The following is a 26,744-nucleotide window of genomic DNA, read 5'->3' on the forward strand; positions in this document are numbered from 1 at the left end:
TGCCTTAAAATGCGCACAGCAGCGGCTATAAAGGATGGCATCGAAGCAGCTGCTTGGATACCCATAATATAATCAAACTCAAACTTGTTTGAAGCCAACCTGCAACTTGTTGCATTCTAGAGAACAGTGGAGCAAGACTGTATTCAATGGTGAAATTTATAATAAAACGAAATACACTCGTTCAGTGCGCGAGTGCCCTTGTAGATGTAGATAACAGATGTAGCAAATAAATGTAAAATGTTTTAAAATTCTACATAAATCATAAGCCCAAAAATTTATATACTGGCTGAGTACGGGTATAAAAGTAGAGTCGCGTCCCCAGAAGCGACTCACACGTTCCTTCTCGTTTTTCATTCGATAAGAATTAAGGACTCCCCTGCCTCGTGCGCTTTTTCTATCTCTCCCAGAGTAGCTTAGCAGTATTAAATGGGGAGTTTTTATGTCTTTTAATTAATCCAAAGACAGAGTACCATTTGTCTCTCCCTCTCCTTCTATATCTCTTAGTTCACTGCTGGCTCTATCCTCTCCTGATCACTGTTCACCAGGTATCTTGATGTCGAGGCACGTGTGCCATTGCGACTGGTTTTTGTGTGCCGTCTGGTGGCGGTGCGAGCGATAGGCCTCCCCACAAGTGCAAGTTGCCGCGCAGCCGCAGCCGCATCCGCAGATCGTTTCTTGAGGTCGGCTCGCGTGGTCATGTGCTCTGGCGGTTTGTGCGCGTCTCCCATCGGTTGAAAAATCTCGCCGTATATTCTGTGGATGCTGACAGTGTAATGCTTGATAGAATAATAAATAATATTATATAGCATAGGGAGGGAGAGAGAGAAATGTGGCCGGGCTGCCATAAATAAAGTGCGGATTTCAAACGAGACGATAAATCTAAGTATCCCCCGATTCCATTCGAGCACGCAATCGAAGCGGCATCCGAGACAAAAGGAATCCGTGCAGCCAGGTTATCACCTTACGGTTCGGCAGAGATCGGTAAGTACGCAATTACCCAGTCCCAGGCCCAGGAAAGGAGAAGAAGGGTCATTTCGAGTGTGGATTTATGTGCCCTGTCTGGCTAGGGGTCCAAAGGTGTTGGCGCTGCCCGCTGGGCGCCCCCGGGCTGCCGTTCTTCCTCTGCCCCCACCGATGACAAATGAACATGTAGCGCTAGCCCCCATCCGCGCTTTGATTGAATTGAAATATCCACAAAGTCGGTGGAGTCGGTGCAGCTGGTGGAGTGCGGTGTCTGATGTAGGATGGAAGCAACCGATGGAGGATGGAAGCACTCTGCCGCTTGCCTGATTTGAGTAGCAACTTTTGTCATACCCAAAAAGATAAGAGGCACGAGACGGACATAAAAGGCAGCTGCAGACATTGCAGCCTTCGTGTCTTTGCGTTTTTTTTTTGTCCATTTAAAAAGTTGAGAAATGTAAGGAGAATATTTTGTATGGCTGTGCCACTTCTTGTCACTTGAAATGGAATCCCAAAAGCCAAAAGAACTTGCAAAAAAGCGAGGTATATGATCGGTTTTCGAAGCTGTTGATGGGAAATTCGTTTTTCCTTTTTACTTCGTAGTTCCCTTCTCATTAGAATTTATTCCTAACTCTTGCTTGCGGATTGCGTGTCTGGGTCCAGAGTTGGGTCCAAAGCCACCCGTTGTGCCGTCCGCGAGCCGTTGATTCTTTCGACAAGCATTAACTCTTACCCATCCGATAGCTGCAGGGCACTTGGTTCACACTGCTCCTCCTCCACGCACTTAGGTTCTCAAGCAAGCTCCCAGTCCGCGTTGAGAGCTCGTTGGCTATGCATTCAATAATTATATGGAAGTACTCCAGCACAAGGCTGCTGCACGCACCACAGCTCCCCATTAAGCCCCCCAGAAGAAGGCCCACCAAGGATCTAAAAAGGTATAGGCTGCAGCTTGGGTCTTGGCCCGGATAAATCATGTCAAATGCAACGATTCAATCAACTCAACCAACCAGTAGGTGCAGCAATAAAGCCCAAATGAAGCATGGGATTCATTTGAATAGAAATTGAATGCGAATCAATTGTGGGACAAATGGAAGGCCAATCCCTCTCCGGCTGGCTGGCTGGCTGTCAGGCAATCCTCCTAGGGAAGATCTCCACACTAAGATAGCATAGCAGGACAACCGTATACGCATTACCCGCACCTTCATCTCCATCTCCCATTCCCCATCTTCCATTCCCCATCTTCCATTCCCAACATTGTTCTGCGAGTATTGCAAATTGTCGTCTGTCGATGGACTGATGGGAATACGAATACATCAATGTCAGCCACAGAGACACACGACACTTTTACATCTGTCAGAGGGGTTCCCGTGCCAGTCCCCTGCCCACCCCACTGCTCTTCTGCCAGCAGGCTGATTTTTCATATTTTATATACAGTTTCTCCTTAAAGTTTTTGTCTCTCTAGTGAGAGCTGCTTGCCACACATCTCCCCTTCCATCCCCCCCCCACACATTTCCGTTGCACATCCGTTTCGCGTGGATTTTGATCAGATGCAATTCAATTCACAATTCACTTTCTTTGCATTCACAGACAATGCCATGCCGAATGCCAAGCAATGCCAAGCAATGCCAAGCAATGCAATCCACGAGTAAAAATAATGCATGTATAACGTTCCACTTGGCTGACAGGTTAAGTTAGACCGAGGTCTCAGTCGAGGCTTTTTCATCATCCTCTCATCCTCATATGTATGTACCTATGTATGTATGTACGTGGTATCGTTGCCGTTGCCGTTGTCTTCATCCGTTTACTGTATCATAAACATTTATGCCAATTTGTTTGTGTTTCTACAAATACAGCAAACAAAAGGGAGGGTATTATCTTTGGGCAAAGAGTTTGTCATCTTCCAAAAGGGAAACACGTGGAGGGAAAATACAGCCATGGGCTGCATTCAGAGGGTGTGTGGATATAGCAATTATTCCAGGGGTTGGGGTTTTCCAGCTATGAACCCATCACAGCAGTAGTTCTGATTGATGGCATCGCATCCATAGATTCACAAATAGATTGGTTCTGCTGTATGCACTCAAGGCTTCGAATCTCTTTCGTGCTTATGTCGCTCTAGGAATTCTTCACCGGAATAATATATTTCCTGCATCCGTTAAGAGTATTCCAATCTTCGAAGCGATGCATCTGCATTTTCGTAGTTATTTTCGCTGATCTTTCGCATAGCTGCCGCCAAAAAACCTGTTCCCTGTTTCCCTGTCCTCAGTGATTTCTTGAGGTATTTGTTTGGCACGACATTTGCTCCTTGCCTTCAACTTCCACAGGCAGCGGCAGCAGCAGCAGCAGCAGCAGCAGCAGCAGCAGCAGCAGCAGCAGCAGCAGCAGCAGCAGCATTGCCCCTGACTGGGACGGTGACTCCAACGACGCCGCCGCCGCCGACGACTCCCGTCTCCAACTCCAACTCTGAGACTCTTGCTCGGTGGCGATGCTCTGCTCTGGTGACGTTGTCGTCCGGGACTCACTTCATGTCGTCACGCAAACTTTAATTCGTTCATTAATTCAGTCGGCAAACGGTTAGCCGGTTCGGTGGGCGTGGAAGTAGCTGGAAGTGTTAATTAGTTGTTAGTGTCTCCTTCTGCTTTTGCTCCTCCTCCTCCCCATCCCCCTCCTACTTCTGGTTTATGTTTAATGAGCGCCTCTTTGGGAACCGCCTCCAATGTCAATCGTGAGTGCTACTTGGGCTCTCACTGCTTATTAATCTCCACCGATAAGATGGATAGCAAATGGATGTACACTTGCCCATTTGAGAGATTTGTCAACCGAGCAGTTCCAGGGGATTCCATTGATAATTGGCCAGCAGTACAGCTGCCACTTGGAGCTGCAACTTGGAGCTGCGATTTCCATAATTGTTTAAATTGCCCGATCAGGGAGCCACAGTCGAAACTCCATTTACATTTCCACTTTTTGAGAAATTCCTTTTGTCTCTTCGAGGACAGGCTACAAATTAGTGGGGTGGGGGGACTCTCTGGCCGTTGCATGCGTGGACCCTGGACGTAGCAATCGCAGAACTCTTGCAAATAAATTCTTACAAGCAATTTTGACCCAAGCTCCAAGACTGCGACTGCAACGCCGATGCGCAGGTGATGTTCGAGGTCTCCCAATCCACAGACACAGCTACAGCTACAGACCCAGCAATAGCCACAGCCACAGCCCGAAGGGGCAGCCACTCCAATCTCCCATCCATGCCACACTTCACTCCCCTGCACTCCCCTCCTTTTGAACTGTTGTGGGTGTGCAGCTGTGGCTGTGGCTGCTGCTGCTGCTGCTGCTTCGCTGTCAACTCTTGGCCTGATCCATACAGACACCCATACGGAAATAGTATGGGCTAGAAGCTGGAGCTGGAGCTAGAGCTAGAGCTATGGTCATGGCAATTGCGATTGGGATTGCAATTGCTATTGCATTTTCTTTATCGCATCCTGCACAAATTACAAAAATATTTCACGTGCCACACGCCGTTTGCGTTTCGGCAAACTTATGTCTGTGAGGTGCCTTTGCAGGTCACTTGCCCATCGAACGTGTCCACATTTGCTGCTGCTGCTGTTGCTGCTGCTGCTGCTGGGCCACGGCCACGAGACCCCATTGAGGAATGCCCTGGGAAGGTCTGCGCTGTCTGTGTGTTTTCTCGCTCTTTGACTTGCCGCGTGGGTGAGAGACGTGTTTGGCCAATAGAAGATCTTCCTCCACAGCGCCAAATCGCTGGAGATAAGTTCTGTGGCGGGGCCTCCTGATATTTATTTTTGGGCATCCATTAGGCCAGCAAAGTCAAGAGTTTCAACGAATTTTAAGGTAGATATTAAGCCGAAAATACAGGCTGTTCGTTTGGGGATCTATTTTCCAGTTGGATGGGTTCTCTGGGGCGGTTCTCTTTTCCCATGTTCTGCCATTCAGACTCTTAAATTATTGAGTTGTGCTATCAGTCAGCATTTCCGCCATTGAGTTTGCTCCGCTGATGGATCCTTTCGTTGAGTAATGATGAAATCTCCGGCAAACCCAAAAACAGCAAAGTTCCAAGTGCCACACTCCAGCCAGAGGTCAACTGTTGATGGTTTCCCTCGCCCCAGCCAGCACCAGGAGGATGACTGACTGACTGACTGACTGACTGACTGATGGCTTATGTAATCGTGAGTTTTGCAATTCATAAATTTTGTAGAAAAAAAAAGCTGGCAAGAGCTGCAGGAGAGCCGAGAGCTGAGCTGCAAGCACAAGTCATCCTCTAATTGTTTGCTGCCTTTTATTGGCAAGTGATTCCAATGCCAATGCCAGTGCCGATGCCAGTGCCGATGCCTCTGCCAGCGCCAAGATGGTGAGGACAAGTTTTTGTGTTTTTTTTTTTGTGTGTGGCAACGATCTTGGTCTGGCCATAGCGCTGTGCACGTGCTGGCATCCGCATCCGAGTCCGAGTCCGAGTGGCGGCTGTGGCTGCGGCTGGGCCTCTGGCCTGGCCTGGCCTGCCCTGGCCTCCAACTGTAATGGTAATGTAATGTCCATTGCATCTTGATATTGCGTAACCTGCACGCGACAAGAAATTTAACGCAATGTTTGTGGATTGTTGGCTGGATAGAATGGATTGTCTGATTGCTGGACTGCTGGACTGCTGGATGGATTGCTGGCTGGTTAGATGGATACTTATGGAGCGTTCGTTCGTCTTGCTTCAAATTGGTCTGGCAGCTGTGAGGATGGGTGGATGGGTGGATGGGAGCTGTGAGCTGTAAGCCTTGTTGGGGCTTAATGCAATTAAGATTCGATTAAAAGTTTTCACACGCCTTTCTTTGGCGTAGAGCGAATGGGATGATGGAATGGGACAGGGACAGTGGCGGGGGACACTCACTCCCACATAAATTATCACCGCTCTTTGGCTGTTTGAGTGTTGACTGTGTCTGTGTGTGTCTGTGTGTGTGTGTGCTGCCGTTTTCCGTTTCCGCTTCTGGGTTCCAGCACAAAAGAAGACACAAATACGAGTACGAGCAGTAAGTACTTTCCATTTTCCATTCGAGGCTTCCTCCCAGTCTTCAATCTGCTTCTGCATTTCTCTGCAGTTCTCTGATTCGTGACTGTTACTTCTGTGTTGTTGCTGCTGTGCTGCCTGCCTGCCTGGCTCTTTGTTTATGGCTGTGAAATTCGTAAATTGAATCTGGCAACCTGTGCAGCAGGCACAGCCACTCCTCCGCCTTCCGACATCCTCCATCCTCCATCCAGAAGCATTTCCTTCGCTCTCTCCCTCTCTCTCCCTACCAGCTGGAGCTGGAGCTGGAGCTGCAGCTCTGCACACGTAATTATCCTTAAAGCCAGAAACGTGACGATATTTGCAATTTTCATGCATTTAAGTTCCGTTCCGTTCCGTTCCGTTGAAACTGCTCAACAAGAATGCGAATATTAAATGTGAAATGCGAAACTCAAAGCTCAAAGGGGGGAATGGGCGAAATGGGGGAATCGAAATTCGCGCACAATCTTGCGGTTCTTGCAGGGGGTACAGTCAGCTGGCCAAAACTCCTAATTGGCGCCCCAGGGGCAGTGGGTAATCGAAAATCGTGATATCTCAATTGTCAGCTAAGCCTTCCAATAAAGGCAAAGAAAAAGCCACATTATATACCCTAATAGGTGTAGCCTAAAATTAAAGAACTGTTACCCTTTTGTGTGGGTTTTTAAATGAGAAAATCCGAAAATTAATTACATTAAATTGCCACAAAAAATGCGCACGGGGTACGAGTGTCAGGGGAAGGCATATTAACAATAAAATAATCACTAAGCAACGCAACAGAAATCTCATTGCTGGGAGAGTGCTTGAAGAGTGGTACCCGAGTGATTTTTATTCCTTCCTAACGTATTTTCAATCATCATTTCTTTTCCACTTACCACACGAATATTCCCTTACATTCCTGCATCTAAGCATCGCATCTTTTAGTCACCTAAAAAGAAAGACAAAAGCATGAGATTTCAGTTGATTTATGATACGTCTAGGAACCTCTACATAATACTTATAAAACACACACACAAACCGATATGGATCTTTGTTCTTAGAAAATGAATATTAATGTCGGAAATTTGCGCATCCTATTAGCAAGAGCTTGGCTTGGCTGCGGCTTGGCTGCACTGCGCGATAGAAGGACATAGACAATTGGGGAGAACAACTGACCGACCGACCGAGCGACCGACCGACCGGACACACACATAAGCCAGAGGAGTGGAGAGGAGAGGAGAGCAAATGCGAAGGCAACGAAAAATTCATTGAGTTTCGACTGCCTTCGTCTGTCGACTCGATTCGTAAAAATATTTCTCAATGTCTAACCCGAGGCCATCCATGGCCAAGGAGTCAGTCGGCCTCGCTGCCCAGCCCCGATGCAGTGCGGAGAGGTTCAGCTCCAAGAGCAAAGGCAAACCAGGCAACCAGGCAACCACCTATTAATCAAAATCTCTTGATCTACACAAATCCATGCACTGCGAGAAACGGCCACAACAATTGGGGCCACAACAAGGTATCCCTCGTTAATTGGATTGGGGGCAAGCATTCTCAGAGTGTGGCCGGGACGAGGACGGGGTTCGAGGACAGCCAGCGCAGTGCAGCGCAGCCCCACCACGTTGATGGACGACCAAGACGCCAGTTTGTGGCTCCAACTCTGGTTGTTCTTCCCTATCGATGATGCTGGCTGTGTGCTCTCGAGTAGGCGGGGGCGGTATCCGACCCTTGCCATATCCCCGGCAGAGGGGTACAAATGCGGTAAATCACAAAAGCGAGCCACGAAAAACACGCCACAACCACAGGGACTAGCGATACTCAGTGCTAGTTGTGCCAGAGCCATAGCCATAGCCAGAGCCAGAGCCATAGCCAGAGCCAAAGTTAGTGCCCTTGGCTCTTTATTAAATTAAGTTAAATCATGTAATTTCCATGTAGCAAAGTCAAAAGTGCAATTCGATTGGTACTCGTAGAAGGGTAGAAGAGTAGAAGGGCGAAAGGCTTGGACCCTAGACCGCAGGTCTGTAATCATTTGCTGGCCTGGGAAATTGCTCCAGCGATGGCTCCAAATTGATTGTAAATGTTTGTCCAGCTGCTCTAAACATGGAAACAAAACACCAAAAACAAGGAACAATTCCAGCAGAGATCTCTGGCGCAAACAAAGTTCAAAGAAACATTAAACAGAGTTCAAGATAGAATAGATATCTGCTCTAAAGATGGAACCCTACCAAGCGAATTCCCAAATAGAAATAACTCAAAGAAGAGAAAACCCCCAAAGAAGTTCCTAGCTGCCCTGCAAATATTATTTACAATTGTTTCTTGCTATATTTTTGCTTGCTAATTAATTCATATCTCAGCTGCAAATGCTGATTTGTTGATCTCGGCTGGAAAATGCAAATTGCCAAGCGGCCCCCCCACATGAGCCAAATGCAGCCAAAGGGAAGCCAGAACTGTGGAGTGGACGACCCACAGCAGCGTTGTGTCTTCCACTTTACAGATTGGAGTGGAGTGGAAATTGTATATCGTACTCGTAGTTAGAATAAATAACTTTCAGTCTGAGAGGCGCACACAGAGAGCGCCACAAACATTTCCACAGGTAGCAGCAGAGATCCTCAGTCCAGCAAGTCGCTGGTTCTCTGGTCCCCTCTGATCCGAGCAGTCTGCATATTTATGAGATTTATTTTATTTTATGCGATGTCGCTACCTGATACTGATACCAGCAGCTCAGCTACTCCACCATCCCATCCCATCCCCTGTTTGTGTGTTTGTGTTTGTATTAGATGACATATTTTATTCATTCTAAAAGGCCCCAGCTATGCGATTAGCCATGTTTAGATAGCCAAATTGTTTAGACCGGGGAGGAGTTGATGCTGTTTGCTGCTGCTGGTTGCTTCTGTTGCTGCTGCTGCTGTTTCCGTTGTTTAAGCCGATTTATGGCCAGACATTTCCTTTGATGTGTAATCTGTCAGTAATCTGCAACAAAGTATGTTCGGTGGTTGGGGGGGAAAGCCAATCAGTATCAATAAATTGACAAAAATCAAAGTACAACAGGATTGCATGGCATTGCATTGCAGTGCAGTTCCTCTCGTCTCTAATTTCGCTCCTTAATAGGAAGTTCTACAGCAAACTTAACCGTCAAATCCATCTGCACTCTCACATGTTGCGTAATCGCCATAATAAACCAGAAAGTGGAGTGGGTTGTGGCTTCAGCTTCAGCTTCAGCCTCAGCTCCAACTCCAGCTACAGATATCGGGTTGAGCTTAAGAACTGCGGGCTGCTGCCTGCTGCCTGCTTGCCTGCTTCCAACTCAAAGTCTGCCGCCGCCCGCTGTGTTGACACTGAAAAATGCCGACGCCAGCGGCTGCGACTTGCTGCTGCTGCTGCTGCTGATGGCAGCCACATGGTCATTCTCCCCGCCACCGCTGCAGCACAGCACACACAGATCGCAACACTTTATGACAATCATTTGAGTTAATTGCCAAGCAGCAGCAGCCAAAGCCGCAACAGTGGGACCCAAGGACCACACTCCTCGCTCTCTTGCGTGTGGCATAAATATTGCGTCTCATTTGGATTGGCAAATCATCTATTTACGCTCTTGCAAGTTGCAACATGTTGCAAGCGAACCTGGACAGAGAGAGAGAGAGAGAGATAGAGAGAGCGTGCGCGCGAGAGATCCCATCCAGCTTTGGGGGCAGTAAAGGCATTAGCGTCCATGTCTGTCACCTTCGTCATGGTCACGCTAATCGTGGTAATCGGCTGCGCCAATAAACTGACAGGTTTATGGAGCTGCAGACGCGGAAGCCGCAGCCACAGCCACAGCTACAGCCGCCACCTTCCACGCGGCACCATTCACCAGCAGCAGCCTCCGCCGCCTCCTTGGGCCACTTGATTTAAAAGCAATTAAAATGCGAATTGATGTCGCGATTGATTTTGCCAGCAGCAGCCGCAGCAGCCTGCAATTCTCCAATCCACTCATCTGCCAGGCATCCACTTGTCTTCTTGCACTTTCAGTATTTCAGCCGGTAAATGGGTCAACCAGGATGAGGATGATATGTTGCTGCCGGATCAGACGTACGCAGACTACGACGTGGGCCAGCATCATCAGCATCTGACCTACCGCAAGAGCCGCCGCAGTCGATCGCCGCAGTCCAAGCAACGCTCCAAAAGTTCCAGTGCCAGCAGCAGCAGCTATGATCGCACGGCGGATTTCTTTGAGAATATACCGGACTTTCTCGGCGACTCCCTGCCCTCGTTTCTCTACAGCCCCCAGGCGGAGGAGCCAACGCCAGCGCGGAACGAGGGTCAGCGGAATGACGCCCAGGTGGTGGATCGCAGCGAAAGCACCAGTCAGAGCGAAAACTGCGAGGACGATGATGTCCTCAAGTTGTGCGAGGACTTTCTCTGTCGCCATCGCATGCGCCCCGACTTCTTCTGTCAGTACCACAAGGCAGTCAGGTGGGTTTCCATTTGCCAAAATTATTCCTTGGCTTACTTAAATCTCTATTAATCTCTGCATCTCTCCAGTTCCACCACACCATCGCCAAAACAAAGAAAAGCCTCGCCCGCTATTGTGGACACCACTGCCCCGTCCTCAGCTGTGGCCGCAGCGGAGGTAAGGGAGCTAAAGATAGCCAAGGATCCCATTTCCAGCAAGATCAGCGCTGTGGTCGAACGATTCACCAAGTTCTCGGCTATTTACACACTGCCAGTGGCCAAGCGAAAGAAGTCGTCGTGCAACAAGACAACGGGTAATATAACAGGTAGGTTCAAGGGTTAATAAAATCAGTTAAAGGGTAATTATTGGGAGGATCAAATAAATTAAATATTTAAACGATTTAGTGGGAGATTAAAAAGTTATTAGCCATCCGCAGTCTCTGGATCATATTTCTGATCCTTGATGTCCTTGATCCTTGGCAAGGATTCCATAAAATCAAGGATATTCCCCCGATCACGAGGACACATATAACGTCCTGATCGGAGGAGAAATGACAGAGCTATTGCGTTTTAAGTATTGCTAATTCTAACTAACTTCTAACTTCGCGCCCTTAGTTTCGTATCGGCCAGCTTCTGACCTGATGTAAAATTAAAGCTTATTTGTTGTTTTTTCCCTATTAAATGTTGAAAAAATACCATATGAAAATTACAACAATTTTACTTGAAAAACAGAAAAAAAAATACTGCAAAAAAAACGTACACCATAAAAACAAAAAAACAAAAAACGTTTAGGTTAAAAACTTGCATGTATCAAGCAGTTGAAGCAGCAGTGTACAGCTTGAAAGCAGTTTCCCTACAAGAAAACATAGGGTTGTTGTCTAGGCTACGTTTGAGGTTTGTGTCTGTAAAAAAACCATTGTTTCAAGTTTTTGAATAAATAAAAACTGAAAATGAACGTTTTTCAATTAAAATTTTCCGTTAATTAATTAATAATCAATGTATTTAGCGTGAAAATAATTTATAAGGAATCTCTATAAAATTTCCATAGATTAAAATGTACAATTCCATTAGCTACAACAAATTTAGCGGAAATTAAATAGAGACAAGGCAAGAGTCGTGATTTTGTGAATCAATTTGCATTTCTGCTGTGCTCGCTGTTGACAATGAGAATGCAGAAGCACAATGCCATGCAGTGGAGATGTGGGAAATGTAAAATGCAACATTAAACAATAAGCAATCAACGCTAATTAACACGCGACCAGCAAAACGAGCTGGGAAGCGATGCCCCAACAGTCTGTGGCAGGAGAGGCGCATAGTTCAGACACTTGACCTCATATTTGAACAACTGCATACAGAGACAAAAGCATAGACACACAGACACAGAGACACAGAGATCTGCAGAGATCTTTTGGTAAAGGTAAAGCCTTTTGTTAGAAAATATACCTGCAATCAGAGAGACAGAGAGAGAGAGAAAGAAAGAGAGTGGAGTTGAACAAGAGAGTGGCCTAAAGTACATTTAATAAAAGGTGAGCCAGTGCCAGAGAGCAGCCTCTGCTGGGCAGCCAAACCTGTATGCGCTGTGGAAACAAACCTACAGGTAGAACGAGACCACATCACCTGCCATGTAATATACCTTGCCAATGTATCCATGAAACTCGGCTTGGGCTGTGAATGGCTTGAGCGTCAGTTCGCGGCTGGAGTTACAAACGATCGGTACATTCGGCGGTGCTAACTAGCTACATATATCCCTGCCCCACTCCACTCCCCACCCATGGGGGCTCAAATCAAATTAACTGAGCGTTAAGACGTGCATAACAAATCCCAATTAAAGTTTATAATTAATAACCAAAGAGTTCACGGGGTCGGTCGGTCTGGTGAAAAGTTGAAAGTGCCTACAAAACTCCAAACATACTCTAACAGCGAATCAGTCTTGTCCCAAGTGAGTGTCGGTGTGTGTGTGTGTGTGCATCTGTGAGTGTGAAGTGTACCTTCAAGGTATCTAAGCATCTACACTGGGTCCGTCCACTTCCACTGCCGTGTGCCTGCTCGAGCTGGAGCTGGAGTTGGAGTTGAAGTTGGAAACTCGTTTTTCAAAAGTCTGCACAAAACAAGAAAATAAAGCGCGCGCGCGCTCGAGAGAGCTACGAAAAATAAGAAAAAATAAAATAAAATAATAATAAGAAAAGCAAAAGCAGATCCGATCCCCAGGCAGAGGCAGAGGCAGAGACCGACTAAGAGCCCAGAATCAGCGCCGCAGAGTGCTCCAAACGTATCTGACAGATACCGAAGAGAGGCAGGCAGGGATTTGGCTGTGGCTGTGGCTGCTGCTCGCCCTTCTGCATTCTTTTTGCTTGTTTATTTAATTTTTGTGTGCTGTGCCGTGCCGTGCCGTGCTGTGCTGTGCTGTTGCTTCACTTGTTGCAGCTGCACACAGACACACAGATACATCTGTATGCCATAGATACAGATACAGTGCAACAATACCAGCGCCTGTGCGGAAAACCAGAAAACCTGTTCTGACAACCGTGTGTCCCCGGGTGTCCCGTGTATCCCGTATCCCGTGTGGTGTGCGAGTGAGCGAGCCTCTATATCGGAATTATTCAAATAAGAAAATCGTCGTCGCTGTCGTCGTCGTCGTTGCTGTTTGCTGGTTGCCTCGTCCTGGACCCCAGTCGAAACCCGAAACATTTGCCAACATTTGAAAAGCAGAAAGCCTACCCCCCCCCCCCAAAAAAAAAACAACAAAAAAGAAAAGAAACCAAAAACCCGTTTAGTGGTTCTCTCGGGGGCCACACAAATGTACAACAACGATGGCCACATTGGGCCTGTCAAAAGTCTTCATACTGGATAAATATTTTACGGAATTGCAAAAATTTTGGGAGACGGAGAAGAAGCTGCAGGGTAAGTGAGATATTAGTCCTGGAGGGGGCAAAACGAAGGAAACAAGTTCTAAATGGGTGAACGGTGATTGGGAAAATGGGGAAGTTTGTGGCCTAAGTCTTCTGTAATTTGGGAAGGAAAGGCGCATACTTTTATCGTCTTCTGGGGTTCTGTCTTAAGCTCATTAAATGCCGAATATTTAAATGAACTTCCCTGCTATAATGTACGTTTTATCAATTATAGTTCTTGGCTCTGTGCTGATTGCTTTTCGATTTACTTGTCATTACCATCTTGGGCTTCATCTATTTTGTTTTCAATCCCACCTCCATGATCATTCTCAGCCCCGAACGTCGCCTTCATATTCATAATCATCCGTAGCTAGAGCTCTGGCAATCGTATTTACTTATATGGATACCTGGCTCTGGCACACACCACTGTATGGGTGTCGCTTCGCCTCGCGACTTGCAACATTTGTGCGAGGCGACGCTACGCGACGTGCCGCCGCCGCCATCGCCACCGCCACCAACTGGGTAGACTCTCCCCAATCTCCACTGTCTCTCTACCCTGCTGTCCTGTATCACACACACACACACTCGCGGAGACCCAAACCGGACGGACAGACAGACAGACAGACAGACATTGGGCGACCAGTTTTGGGTTTAACTCTGTTATTCAGCAGCTTCCAAGAAATTTTCTTCGCTGCTGCTGCTGCTGCTGCTGCGGCTGCCTCTCAAAACTTTTTCTACATGCAAAAAAAAAACTAAAAAAAAAAAAAGGCAGCAGCAGACATGAAGAATTTCACAAAACCAAGAAAAGCCAATCAACGACTCGATGACTAATTAGCATGAACATTTGAATTAGAAATGCCCCCCACCCCCTAAAAATGTTTTATAATTGGAAAGATGCGGAGCCATCAACTGTAGTTGTTTCCAAAGATTTACTAACCCAAATAATAAAATGATTTGCTGTCACAAAATTAGAAAAGGTCTTCATCATCATCAATAAAAACTGAAATGAGCCAATATTTTCGAAGTCCCAACATCGGGTGGCAGTGCTGTATCTTTCGCTGTGGCTTTTGTCTTACATTTCTTGTGAGTGGAGTGGAGTGGAGTGCAGCCTTTAAACAACTAAAACTGAAAATCAGAAGAAGAAAACGAAAAAACTTAAACTGGTTTCCCTGCCAAAGCCTCCAGAGCCATCAATGATATTGTTTTTCTGTATTTTGTCGAATCTGATTTCGTTTCGTTTGGCTGGCTTGGCTTGGCCTGGCTTTGGGGCGCTCTGTTTTGGCTCAGAGAAAAACAAATTGGTAGAAGTAGGAAAAGGTTTTTGAGTTCGTTTTTCTGCCTCTTTTATGTTGTTGTGGTGAATATTTTTCATTAGCCAATTAGTTTGATTTGTTAAATGGATCATGAAAATTAGGGGACAGGTTTCTCCAAAAAGTTTACTAAAGGAAAAACAAAAACGCGTTCGCTTGGTTGGGTGTCAGTCTTCGGTTACAATGACCTCTGAGTTCTGGTTCAAATGTGTAAATCCATAAATCAGTGGGCTTTTCGTTTGTTCTTCTATCGATTCTATATTCGATTTTTGTCAAAACTCTTTAGGCACCTGCCGCCGCTGTCTTGTTTCATCTTTGCGCATTCTGTGGGCCTTTATTTGTACTCCGATGCTGGCGAAATTGGTTCATTAACATTTTATGCTAATCTCCCCTCTCATCCATATTGATTCGGTGTTTTCTCATTACTCTCTAGCGGCACAAGCCCCATGCCCAATCCGTGCCTTCAGTCCGATTCGCGTGCAAGAGCTTTGCCAGAGCCAGTCAAAGCGAAATTAATTGGTGTGAATTTAGTTTCTGTTTTATTGAGTTGTTAATTTAATTATATTTAAACAAATTTCCGGTTGCATAAAATTGGAAATTCGCAAAAGCCAAGTCAGCTGATGAACCTGAGGCTTTTGTTTTTATTAAATGTATTTATATTGTTGGATTGATTGACAATGGGAACGAAGTGAATCAAATGAATATTTATTTTAAATTTGGAAATAATAATAATAGCTCGAAGCAGGAGAAGAAGCAGCTCGGACAGCTTCTTCTCCTGCTTGCCACTCTTGCAATAAGTGGAGCAGTCTGAGCTGCAGCGGAGAGAAGACAAGTAGAGAAGACTGCGCCCCTGAAGGGTCGATGCTTGAAGGGCAGCACCAGCTACATAAGTTTTTCCTGTGTCCAGTTCTCAGTTAAAAAATGTTTGGTAGATTTGCGAATTTGGAAGACTTGCCACGACATATTTTATAGAAATTAAAGTGTGAATAAAAACTGAAATGTCTTAATTAAATAACATTTATATTCTCTTTATCTACACATAAAATTCAATTGGTTAATGTTAGTCTGAGAACTCTACTCCTGCTCCTTAACGGATATACTTTGAAATCAAGGGGAATTATCTCAGTGACAATGGTGCTACGCTTTTCGTGCGAGGAGAGAATCAGTTGGGAAAATCTGCAGACATAAGACAGCAAAGGGATGGAAAATTTCCAAATTTCCTTGGGTGTCACTTTGGGAAACTTTCTTTGCAGCTTTTCGATGCGTTCCCCAACCTATCAGAGTTCGTTTGAATTTTCCCAACACAGTTAGCTAGTTGAAACTTTTCAGTCACATGTCGATTTGCATGTCGGTTCACATTTCAGTCGTTAGTCGTTTCTTTTGAGCATTGTTTTAGTTACTTTTTACACGAGCACAATTTATTTTTGTAGTATTCTTTACGATATTTTATACACAAAAATACACTAAAATGGCGCCCATTATTTTTCCGGAAGTGGATATGCTGAGCGTATCCAAAAACTCTGAAAAGGAGCGTGAAGCCATTCTGGGTTTCGCCCCCAAGATCAAACTGGTGACAGTGGACTACGCGGCCATGGGTAGAATCGACACCTTCTACTTGTCCTGCCAGAAGTATCGCGACTACTACCGGGACCCCTACGACAAGCTGCACAAGCCGGAGACATTCAAGTACCATCAGGGGAAATGTGCCATCAAGCCGGATCACAGTGTGGAGCAGCTGCGTCGCCCGATCCAGTGGGTGCAGGAGCGCAAGCCTCTGGTCTATCCGATGACCTACCAGTCCACAATGAGACTGAACACTGCGGCGGCATCCATGATGGGAGGAAGCTACGACCCCAGCTCCTGCAACCGCTACAAGCGCTAGGCACAAAAACTCTGACCCCGACTTTTCTGGTGCTTTAACAGAGAGAGAGAGAGAGAGAGATCTGAGGTTAAGCACCGCCAAAACGATTAAATTTAACTAACAGTCAATAAAAATTAATGTATGGCAATTCATAAATTTTAATCGATTTAATTGATTGGGGAAAATCATTAGAGTTGGGGAAAATATGCCACGATAAAAGGAGTTAGAAATAAGATTTAGCTGCAGCTGCAGTTGCAGTTTTTGGACCTACCCAGCACTACAAAGCCAAAAGCACAGCTCACATTCCCTTTCTTATATTTTATTTTCTTATTTTTTGGCAGATGCTTCATCATCCAACGAGGCGGTGCATCTGCAGCAGCGGCTCAAGAGCCTGAGCACTGAGCTGGTGACGCTGCGCAACCGATTGCACGTGGGCCAGGGTCAAGGACAGGCGCAGGGTCAGAGCAATGGCGCCCAGCCACATGCCTCGCCAGGAAGCGGCGGTGGTGGTGGTGGTGGTGGTGGTGGTGGTGGTGGGGGGGCCAATGTGGGTCCCAAGGCAAACAACTTTGACCTGAATGCATCCAGTCCGAATCTGAACCTAAGCACTGCAGGTGGCGGCCTGTCCGCCAGTGCCCTGCAGCAGCATACCAATGGCCACCACACCGTGTCGCACAAGGTAAAAGTGAGCCCACAAGAAAATTAAATAAGTGAAGATTAATCCCTATAATCCTGAACAGCATTCGCACCACAACTTCAGCCACACGCTGCCGGCCCATGCGAGCTCTGGGACGGTGGTGTCCGCACGAAACACATCGATTCCACACCCACTGCCGCACCAGTTGGGCGAGAAGACGGCCTTGTCGCACCATCAGAGCCATGGGGCGTCGACTGGCACGCTACCCCACATGAGCAGCATGGGAAACATCCTCGGCCATGGTTCCCACTCGCACTCGCACTCGCACTCCAACTCCCATTCCCATTCCAACTCGCACACGCTGCCCATGCGCTCCTCCAACGCCAACGGATTGGCAGCAACAGCATCGAACGGCGGACTAGGAGGAGCAACTGCCTCTCAGCATCATCAGTATTCGCATGGCCATGGCCATGGCCAGCAGTTGCCATTCATAGCCGGACCGAAGCATGCGAATCCGTGCCACAGCGTCAAAACCTTGCCCTTTGGCTTCGGATTTGCGCCCCAGCCATCCGCCATGGGCACGCAGCGGCTGCAGCAGGTCAGCGTTGTGCCCAAATTGGCGCAGGACATGCAGGACCTGATCCATCTGCCGGGACCACTCACCGAGCATGCCGTTATGCGTACTCTTCAGGCCCGCTTCAACGAGCAGCGGTACTTTGTAAGTATCCCATCCACCAGGGGGCAGCCGCTACATAAATTCGCTTTTATTTGCTGTCAGTCCCAGTCTCAGTCCCAGTCCCAGTCTCAGTCCCAGTGATTGCCACAGCAAACCGGTCTCAGAGACACATACACACCTACTGTGTATAGGATGTACGAGTGGGGTCTCCTCTCCCAGCAATTATTGTGATAGTTTGTCATTAAATTTAACTCCGTTTGCACTCAGCCTCGCCGAGATTAACTGCTAATTTCGACAATTATATACCGTCGGGCGGGCAGTGGCAAATGGCGAAGGAAGTCTCTGCTCTAATCGAGCTGCAACGGTGTCCATGTCCATGTCCATTCGTGTGTGAATGAGAATGGGGTGTGACACATCCCATCACATCACAGGTGTTTAGTTTACTAGCACAACGATTGCCTTGGCATTAGAAGATCTGCGGATCGAATGATTGCTGAGCAAGTGAGAGATTTAGCAATGGATTTGTGCCCTCCCATAGACCCCATAGAACTCTATCATCTATCATAGCAATTCCCAACTATTCGTTTGGTAATTATTATCGCTGTAATTCTGTCTCTTAATGTCTCTTCGCTTTGTGTTGTGGCCATTTTTCAGACAAATGTGGGACCCATTTTGCTCTCCATCAATCCCTATCTGGATGTGGGCAATCCGCTGACACTCACCTCCACACGCTCCATGCCACTGGCGCCGCAGCTGCAGAAGATCGTTCAGGAGGCAGTGCGTCAGCAGAGCGAGACGGGCTATCCGCAGGCCATCATTCTGTCGGGCACTTCGGGCGCTGGAAAGACAGCCAATGCCATGCTGATGCTCCGCCAGCTGTTTGCCATTGCTGGCGGCGGACCGGAGACGGATGCGTTCAAGCATTTGGCCGCTGCCTTCACGGTGCTTCGGTCCCTCGGCTCGGCCAAGACCACCACCAACTCCGAGTCGAGTCGCATTGGCCAGTTCATCGAGGTCCAGGTGACGGATGGCGCTCTCTATCGCACCAAAATCCACTGCTACTTCCTGGACCAGACGCGCGTCATCCGGCCGCTGCCCAAGGAGAAGAACTATCACATTTTCTACCAGCTGCTCGCGGGCCTCAATCGGGAGGAGCGCCAGAAGCTGCATCTGGAGGGCTACTCGCCGGCGAATCTGCGCTACCTGCGCGGCGACCCTGGCCAGAACGAGCAGGAGGATGCGGTGCGCTTCCAGGCCTGGAAGACGTGCCTTGGCATACTGGGCATTCCGTTTCTGGATGTGGTGCGCGTACTGGCTGCCGTGCTGCTGCTGGGAAATGTTCAGTTTATCGATGGTGGGGTGAGTAGTGTTTACTTTTTGTATACCGTATATCAAATATTTCTAATTTTTTCTAAATGATTTATGGCCGTTTTTGGGGGCAAATCAAGTTCTTGCTTCTATTTAATTTATTAATTTAAATCCCGCAAACTGTGGACCAGCTCCATCTGTTGGTTGTGTTGTAGCTTTTGCGTTATAGCGCCATCTGGTGTTGCTTTTCGTACTGCTTCGTATTATGCATTGAGACACAACACCAACGATGCCACGCTGGTGCCTTGGCTAGAGCATTGATTCGTTAGCCCAGAACATGGCGGTTCGAATCCTGCTCTGGACCGATGTGCAACAATATTTTCAACATTTCTTGCGCTGATGTTTGAGTGGTAATTTACGTCTGAATTTAAATCATGTTCGATACCAAGACTTTTGCTGAGCGAGAAATTATTTTTTAATCAATCCACAGAGTAATTTCGCTTGCAGATTTGCTAAACCAATTTCTCGTTAATATTTTACAGGGTCTCGAGGTGGATGTCAAGGGGGAAACGGAGCTGAATTCGGTGGCCAGCCTTTTGGGCGTACCGCCAGCCGCTCTCTTTCGCGGGCTGACCACCCGCACCCACAATGTCCGGGGGCAGCTGGTGAAGTCCGTGTGTGGGGATGGAGATGCCAATATGACGCGCGATTGCCTGGCCAAGGCTCTCTACTGCCGCACTGTGGCGACGATTGTGCGTCGGGCGAACAGCCTAAAGCGTCTGGGCTCCACTCTGGGCACCCTGAGCTCCGACTCGAACGAGTCGGTGCACAACCAGGCGGATGCTGCCTCGCAGCATGCCTCCACCATTGGCGGTGGCAATGCGGGCTCCAAGTCGATGGCAGCACTCAACAATGCGGTGCGGCATGCAACGGATGGCTTCATCGGCATATTGGATATGTTCGGGTTCGAGGAACCCGCGCCGCACGCCCAGCTGGAGCATCTGTGCATCAATTTGTGTGCGGAGACGATGCAGCATTTCTACAACACGCACATCTTCAAGTCCTCGGTGGAGTCCTGCCGGGACGAGGGCATCGTGTGTGACAATGAGGTGGATTACGTGGACAATGTGCCGTGCATCGATTTGATTTCCTCCCTGCGCACGGGTCTGCTCAGCATGCTGGATGCCGAGTGCTCCGTGCGGGGCACTGCCGAGAGCTATGTGACCAAGCTGAAGGTACAGCACCGCTGCTCCACTCGCCTCGAGACGAAACCCACCGCCGAGCCGCACGATCCGCGCATGTTTCTCATCCGCCATTTTGCCGGTCGTGTGGAGTACGATACGACGGACTTTCTGGACACCAATCGGGATGTGGTGCCGGACGATCTGGTGGCGGTGTTCTACAAGCACAGCTGCAACTTTGGCTTTGCCACCCATCTCTTTGGCTCCGAGCTGAAGGCGCTCTACGCGCAGCAGCAGGCGCCGCGGGGTCTCAGCTTCCGCATCTCGCCCACCTCCCACTCGGACCTGCTGAACGGCGACGAGCCTGTGTCCACGCTCACCCAGGACTTTCACACACGGCTGGACAACCTGCTGCGCACCCTGGTGCATGCCAGGCCCCACTTTGTGCGCTGCATCCGCAGCAACGGAGCCGAGCAGGCGGGCACCTTCGACAGGGCCACCGTGGTGCGGCAGATCAGATCGCTGCAGGTCCTGGAAACCGTCAATCTGATGGCCTCGGGCTTCCCGCATCGCATGCGATTCAAGCAGTTCAATGCCCGCTACCGGATGCTGGCTCCCTTCCGCCTGCTGCGGCGCAGCGAGGACAAGGCTCTGGAGGATTGCCAGTTGATCTTGGAGCAGCCACCGGTGCTGGATGGCACCGTGACGTTGGCCTGGGCGCCGGGCAAGCGGCATGTGTTCCTCAGCGAGGGCATTCGCCAGCATTTGGAGCACCTGCGCACGGAGATTCGCCACAAGAGCGCCACCCTCATGCAGGCCACCTGGCGCGGCTGGTGGTGGCGCAAGAAGATGGGCAATGGCGGCAAGCGTACGCGAATGACCCACCACTTGCCCTCGCCATCGGCAGCGCCACTGCCAGTGTCGAAGCAGCCCAGCCATTCCCACAATTCCCACAACTCGCAGAGCAAGTCCGCATCCACAACGATGGCTGCCTTGGCGGCCGTGGCTGCTGCAGCTCCAACGACAGGTGAGAGATTAAATTCCCATTACAAAGAAGATTTCAGTAACTTTTATGCTCTCTCCCTTGCCAGTGCCACGCCTCTCGGCAAAGTCCACGAATCTTGGCATCGGTGGCACGGTGACGACCAGGCCAAGACCACAGCCGATTGCTGGCACACCACCGCCAGATCCACACGAGAAATGCGACCAGAAGATTATACAGCAAACCTGCAGTCTGTTTGGACTGGACCTGGTAGGTTTAATCTTTCATTTCTTACGGCAAACCTTTGGCTAAGGAGTGTCCGTTTTTCTTGTAGGAACGTCCACCGCCTGTGCCACCCTCTCGATCCTACACGATCAGCGGCAACTCCAAGTTGGGTTATCCGCAGAGTCGCCTCATGAAGACGAGCTTTCCCGAGGATGCACTGGCCAGCCCCCCAACCGCTGCCCAAACGGAGACGCAGCAGCTGAAGAAGGGCGAAACGGTGACCGTGGTGGGTGCCTCCAGCGGCCGGGGACATTTGCTGGTGGAGCACAAGGGCCAGAGCTACCACGTGCCCTTTCAGTACATGGAACTGTCGTCGGGCAGTCACAGTGGAAATGCGAATGGCAATGTGGCTGCCCTGCCGCCTGCCGTACAGGCGAATGGTGTTAAGATTTAACGATCAATGCTGAAGACTGTACATATATGACATTTTGTATTTTTGTAATCTAAGCATTCCACTTTACACATCTACTTACATACATATTTATGTGTAGATTATTCATTCATGCCCCTGCCCCTGCCCCGCCCGAGGTGCTTCTCTGACGTTCATTCACGTAGTATTATTCAAAGTGTTCTTTTCACTCGATAGGTTGTAGCTTCAATCGCCTAAGCCCCACACACAAGTGCCAATCAAATAAGTTCTTCCATCTAGCTGTGTAAGTGCATATTTCGTAAGCGACTGAGATTACATTTTGGCAGTGCTAAAAAGGCCAACAATTACATGATAATCAACTGAGCATTTGTACTGCTCCCTTCGGGGAATTGTATTGGTGTTGTTAGCCTTAAGGTTCATTACTTTAATTCAAATAAAAATGAAGCATGCATTGGAAATATTATTTGGGGTCTGTCAATTAATCTAGGAGGATTCTAGCCATTCAAAACTCTTCGATTTCAAAAGATAACGATCTGTTGGGACTGATTGGAATCGATAGTTGCAAAAAATCAACTCTAGTGATATGGCAACGAATCGTAGCTATATTGATAACATATCAATGTTTGCTTTAGCCACACACTGCTTTGGTTGACTTGGCAAGCAATTCAGACGCGAATCGACATGAAAGTTACAATGGAGCCCAGATCCGCTGAGGTAGTGCTCCTAAGGGAGACTTTATTCCGACTCCAGGCCGAACTGGATGCAGCCTACGATGTTATCAGTGTGATGGACTTCGATTTGGATGATGCACGTGCAACGTACGCTCAAAGGAACTCTGGTATTAATTCCCAATGTATTACAGGTCGAATTACTGGAAATGCAAAACCAATGGCTGCGCGATGAACTGAAAGAATTAAAGGCGAATGCAGCTGATGGTGCCGAGGTTTATGTGCCACACAGAAACCGGAAGGAGCGGCTATCTGCTCGACATAGGCGCCGCATCTATAGACAGCATGTGGCCGGTGGCATGCATGGCCAGAGCCTGAAAGATCTGGCCCTGGAGCGAAGATATGCACGCCAATGGGATGGATCGTTTATAGGCGAATTTTTTCGCTGGCGAGCGGAAGGGGTTGAACATTGAATCTGTATTAGGTATTAGGTATAAGTAGGTATTAAAGCTTATCAAACGTACTGTTTCCCCTTCAGTTATGCATGTGATAACAATGCCACACAATCTTTACTGATCGAACGACTATCAGCAATCACATCAAAGCCCACGACCCATTAGGGCAGGCAGAGTTTTTCTCCACCAATTGAATAATTGATCTAGGTCAATGTATGACCAATGTTTGCGTGGTCAGTGATTTGTTAGGAATGTCTTTCTTGGAAAGCCAGTCTTTCCACTGCATTTTTTATCATTTTTTTATTTGTTTAAAAGATAAAGAAGTTGTTCAATGTGACCGCCTGCAACTGTTGCGAAAATGCGCAAAAAAGGAAATGAATTATCGATGTCGATCTGTGATCGTGGAAATGGAAATTAAATTATTATTTAACTTTGATTCTGTTTTGGTATTAATTGCTTTACGAGTATATTTTTGCATCGAATGCTAATTGTTCCCTATCTGCAAATCCAAGTGTAATTATTGGCTTAGAGGCCGAACTCCCTCCCCCCACGTTTACAACATGCTGCGGCCATTTATGGCACCTCGAGGTCTACTTATCTGTCTGTGCTGCGTATCCCACACTCGATGCATAAATCAACAGCATCTAATTCCCCTGTAAATAAATAGAATCAATTGCATTTGCAGCTCAACTCCGACCCGTTGAGTTGAGTGTTTGTGTAAGCGATTTGTAATGCATTTGCTGCTCCCCAAATGGATAAATTTATGAGCTCTAGAAATTAAATGGATGAAGCACTTGGGTGTCAGGTGTACAGGGTGGAGTTTGGGGCGGAAAATGGTCATAGGAATTGATACGAAAATTGCGTATTAAATCAAACATAAATTATATAATATTTAAAAGGATAAATTATGTTATATGGGTGCTACCCTTTCGAAATCAAAGACCTTGTGAAATATTTCGGAGTTTCTCTAAATGTAAGACTTTATTTAATCGTCTCCCGACTCTTTTTCTTTTATGTATGCAGCAGTTTTCCATAGACACAATAGTTAAATACAATACAATATATGTATGCAAGTAAAGTTGTTGTATATATATATGTATATATGTTTATATATCGCAATAATTGTACGCGTGCTATATTTACAATACATTTAAAAGTCGCTTGCAGCGATTTAAGCCATACGCAAATGATTCAAGTTAACCATTCCAGCATGGTTTTTATTTTCGGTGATTTATGCGTAAATAGAAATCATTTCGTTGGGGTTTTCCAGAGGGGGCCAAAATGGTTTTTTTTTTTAAATGTTTTTCGTGTGCGTTTCAATTTTTGTCGTGTGTGTTATGTAAGACATACCTAGTTAAAGATTTTTTGCGCGAATACATATACATATATATTTTACTTTTTGAGTTATTTACTTTTTTTTTTTTTAAATATATAATTATTTTTTAACGTATTTTGCTTCGTAATTTTTAGCCAATAACTTGAGATAGAGACTGAGACTGGGTCTGAGAGTAGAGAGGGAGGAAGAGACTTTTAGAGAGGGCAACGTGAGCAGAAAAATGTTATAAATTTTAATTTTGGTTATTTTCTTTTTTTTTTGGAGCAACAGTTTAACGTTTTTATTTGGGTGTTTCAGGTGTAATATAGTTGGTATATATATAGCTTCCGATATTGTGTAAATATTAATTAATATTATTCAGTAATACTGCATAATCCACAATAAGTATATATATTTTTATATGTATGTACAATGCATAACAAAACAAACAAACAAATAAAATTCAAAAATCGAAGACCTGAAGAATGATGGAAATTTGTGAGCTGAAAAATGTTGTGGAAACTCGTCCGCTAATGTTCACAGGATTCGGATAATCAGATATATGTGTGTGTGTGTGTAGACTTAGACATCAGTCTCAGAGCGCCGCCTTCGTCCAGGGCCGCCGGCAAAGTTGGCCGCAGCCAGACCCATGCGATGTTTCGCCTCCTGGGTGCCCGAATAGCCCCGAGCCAAGCCAAAGTCCACAGTTCGCTTCGAACTAAACGATCGAAGATGTAGAGAGAGAGAGAGAGAGATAAGATATATATCTATATATCAACCCCTGTTTAATGCTCACTTCTCCAGGTCATTGCGGGCGCGTATGATGGTGCGTCCAAAGCGAGTCATCAGTTCCATCAGCAGGTCATCGGGCACCTCCTCCAGTTCGTTGTAGCCAGCACCGCCACCGCCGTAGCCTCCGCCGCCATTGCTCTGGCTATTTGGAAGTCAGTCAAATGGAAAATTAGACAGAGTTTTTCTTTGTTTTGTGTGTATGTGTGTTTGTGTCTGTTGTATAAATAATTCGCTGGCTTGACGCAGCAGCCAGGATATCCAATTACTTGGGCTCTGTTAGATTTGACATTTGGTTGGAATACTCGTTGAAAACTCGTAATGGACAACCAGCCTGTAAATTCATTTGCATGGAAACCCAATTAATTCCATTCAAGAAATTACTAATTAGCCTTCAATGAATTTTTGATAGTTCACTCTGCCCCATCCCCAAAGCTTAAGAGGAAATTGAGTTTAAAATTCTGAGAAACATTATCTTCTACTCCTGCTCGAAGGATGTGTGTGTGTTTGTGTGTGTGTGTGTGCCTAAGCACTGCTCACAAATTTGTGGCAAAGATTTTTATGTTTTTTCTGTCAACGTTTACATTTTGTTAATTGAAAATTGTTCTCGTGTGAGGACTTTAAATGTGCCAAAAGACGCTGACAAGACGAGGAGAGTGTAAAGTGATGGCTAGAGGGGGGAGGTGGCTCCTTCATATGCTCATATGCATATGGGAAGGTGCTTCCCAGAATTTCCATTTCCTAAAACCAAAATGCACAGCAAACAGTGTCGTGTCGTGTCGTCGTGTCGTGTCGTGTCTGTGGGGCAACTTTGGGTAATTGCTTTTGGGCAAATATTTTTATAGCCCAATTTTTTGGAGATGGTTTTTCCTTTGCTTGCCTTTTTTTTTTTGGCACACATTTAGAAAGTGCCAGAAATTAATTAATTTATGTCGCCCAAGTGTGTGTGTTTTATAAGGATAATCTACAACTACCTGGGCATGGGGGCTGCCTCGGTGCTCGATATGGCCAACAGACACACGACCAGAAGGGCCACAGCAAAGCAAGCGAATCTGTTTGTCATCATTGTAGTAGTGGTAGTAGTGGTAGTAGTGGTAGTGCGGCTGTCTCGTCTGCCTGATCTAAAAATAAACAACAGATATGGTTACATATATATTTAAAGCTAAGCGACTTAGGTTTAGTGCTTGTCCTAGTGCTAGGGTCGACATCAATCAGAGACAATTAAAAATCGATTGCCACAGACACAGACACAGCCCCAACCCAACCCAAGCCAAGCCAACACCGGCGGCAGTGGCATACGAAACGAAACGGAAGTGAGGCAGTAGACCAGGTTTTCCATTAAGTGATTCATTAACTGCTCAACGAAGCAGGCGACAATCCACACCCAGCACAGTCGCCGTAGGACCACCGCTAGTCCATTCCCATTCACAGGCAATTCTGAGAGAGCTACTCCCAACAATAAGGGAGCTCCCTTCCTGCCGGCGCACCATTCCTCCCACTACCCACAGCAGAAGGGAGGTGCTTCCCCCCGGTTTCACCCACTGACTGCTGGAAAGTCATTTGCGTTGGCTACTTGCTAACAGCTAACAGCAGCAACATGAACTGTTGTCTCTCTCC

The 26,744-nt window shown here is 47.1% G+C and overlaps 4 protein-coding genes across 5 annotated transcripts; 3 read left to right on the plus strand and 1 right to left on the minus strand.

The window, feature by feature from the left end:
• Positions 1-728: 728 nt before the first annotated feature.
• On the plus strand, positions 729-22,360 carry LOC111075317 (unconventional myosin-IXb). Of its 2 annotated transcripts, XM_041592317.1 has the most exons (9): positions 729-981; positions 9,980-10,423; positions 10,493-10,728; positions 16,803-17,140; positions 17,202-17,816; positions 18,429-19,133; positions 19,625-21,290; positions 21,355-21,515; positions 21,580-22,360. In XM_041592317.1, the coding sequence occupies exons 2-9, from the start codon at positions 10,020-10,022 to the stop codon at positions 21,922-21,924; spliced, it is 4,470 nt and encodes a 1,489-aa protein (XP_041448251.1). In that variant the 5' UTR covers positions 729-981; positions 9,980-10,019; the 3' UTR covers positions 21,925-22,360. The 2 variants fall into 2 exon arrangements, with proteins under 2 accessions (XP_041448251.1, XP_041448252.1); XM_041592318.1 differs by lacking the exons at positions 729-981; positions 9,980-10,423; positions 10,493-10,728 and adding an exon at positions 12,075-13,303.
• On the plus strand, positions 15,956-16,610 carry LOC111075321. Its single transcript, XM_022368520.2, has one exon. The coding sequence runs from the start codon at positions 16,069-16,071 to the stop codon at positions 16,480-16,482; it is 414 nt and encodes a 137-aa protein (XP_022224212.1). The 5' UTR covers positions 15,956-16,068; the 3' UTR covers positions 16,483-16,610.
• A 176-nt stretch (positions 22,361-22,536) lies between the features above and the next one.
• On the plus strand, positions 22,537-23,298 carry LOC111080153. Its single transcript, XM_022375611.2, has 2 exons — positions 22,537-22,707; positions 22,763-23,298. Exons 1-2 carry the CDS (start codon positions 22,582-22,584, stop codon positions 23,039-23,041), a joined length of 405 nt encoding a protein of 134 aa, XP_022231303.1. The 5' UTR covers positions 22,537-22,581; the 3' UTR covers positions 23,042-23,298.
• Positions 23,299-24,463: 1,165 nt separating this feature from the next.
• On the minus strand, positions 24,464-26,211 carry LOC111075352 (diuretic hormone class 2). The gene is made up of 3 exons (XM_022368561.2): positions 26,099-26,211; positions 25,135-25,272; positions 24,464-25,056 (listed from the first exon to the last, which is right to left on the minus strand). Exons 1-3 carry the CDS (start codon positions 26,191-26,193, stop codon positions 24,921-24,923), a joined length of 369 nt encoding a protein of 122 aa, XP_022224253.1. The 5' UTR covers positions 26,194-26,211; the 3' UTR covers positions 24,464-24,920.
• Positions 26,212-26,744: the final 533 nt, after the last annotated feature.

The sequence above is a fragment of the Drosophila obscura genome, unplaced genomic scaffold (assembly GCF_018151105.1).
Source record: "Drosophila obscura isolate BZ-5 IFL unplaced genomic scaffold, ASM1815110v1 contig_179, whole genome shotgun sequence".
Taxonomy (NCBI): domain Eukaryota; kingdom Metazoa; phylum Arthropoda; class Insecta; order Diptera; family Drosophilidae; genus Drosophila; species Drosophila obscura.

Coding starts and splice junctions, on each gene's coding strand:
- LOC111075317 (XM_041592317.1), top strand. CDS start 10,020: ATGTTGCTGCCGGATCAGACGTACGCAGACTACGACGTGGGCCAGCAT. Junction 10,424..10,492: donor CAGTACCACAAGGCAGTCAG/GTGGGTTTCCAT, acceptor GCATCTCTCCAG/TTCCACCACACCATCGCCAA. Junction 19,134..19,624: donor TTCAGTTTATCGATGGTGGG/GTGAGTAGTGTT, acceptor AATATTTTACAG/GGTCTCGAGGTGGATGTCAA.
- LOC111075321 (XM_022368520.2), top strand. CDS start 16,069: ATGGCGCCCATTATTTTTCCGGAAGTGGATATGCTGAGCGTATCCAAA.
- LOC111075352 (XM_022368561.2), bottom strand. CDS start 26,193: ATGATGACAAACAGATTCGCTTGCTTTGCTGTGGCCCTTCTGGTCGTG. Junction 25,273..26,098: donor GCAGCCCCCATGCCCAGGTA/GTTGTAGATTAT, acceptor ACTTCCAAATAG/CCAGAGCAATGGCGGCGGAG. Junction 25,057..25,134: donor GCCCGCAATGACCTGGAGAA/GTGAGCATTAAA, acceptor TCGATCGTTTAG/TTCGAAGCGAACTGTGGACT.
- LOC111080153 (XM_022375611.2), top strand. CDS start 22,582: ATGAAAGTTACAATGGAGCCCAGATCCGCTGAGGTAGTGCTCCTAAGG. Junction 22,708..22,762: donor TGGACTTCGATTTGGATGAT/GCACGTGCAACG, acceptor AATGTATTACAG/GTCGAATTACTGGAAATGCA.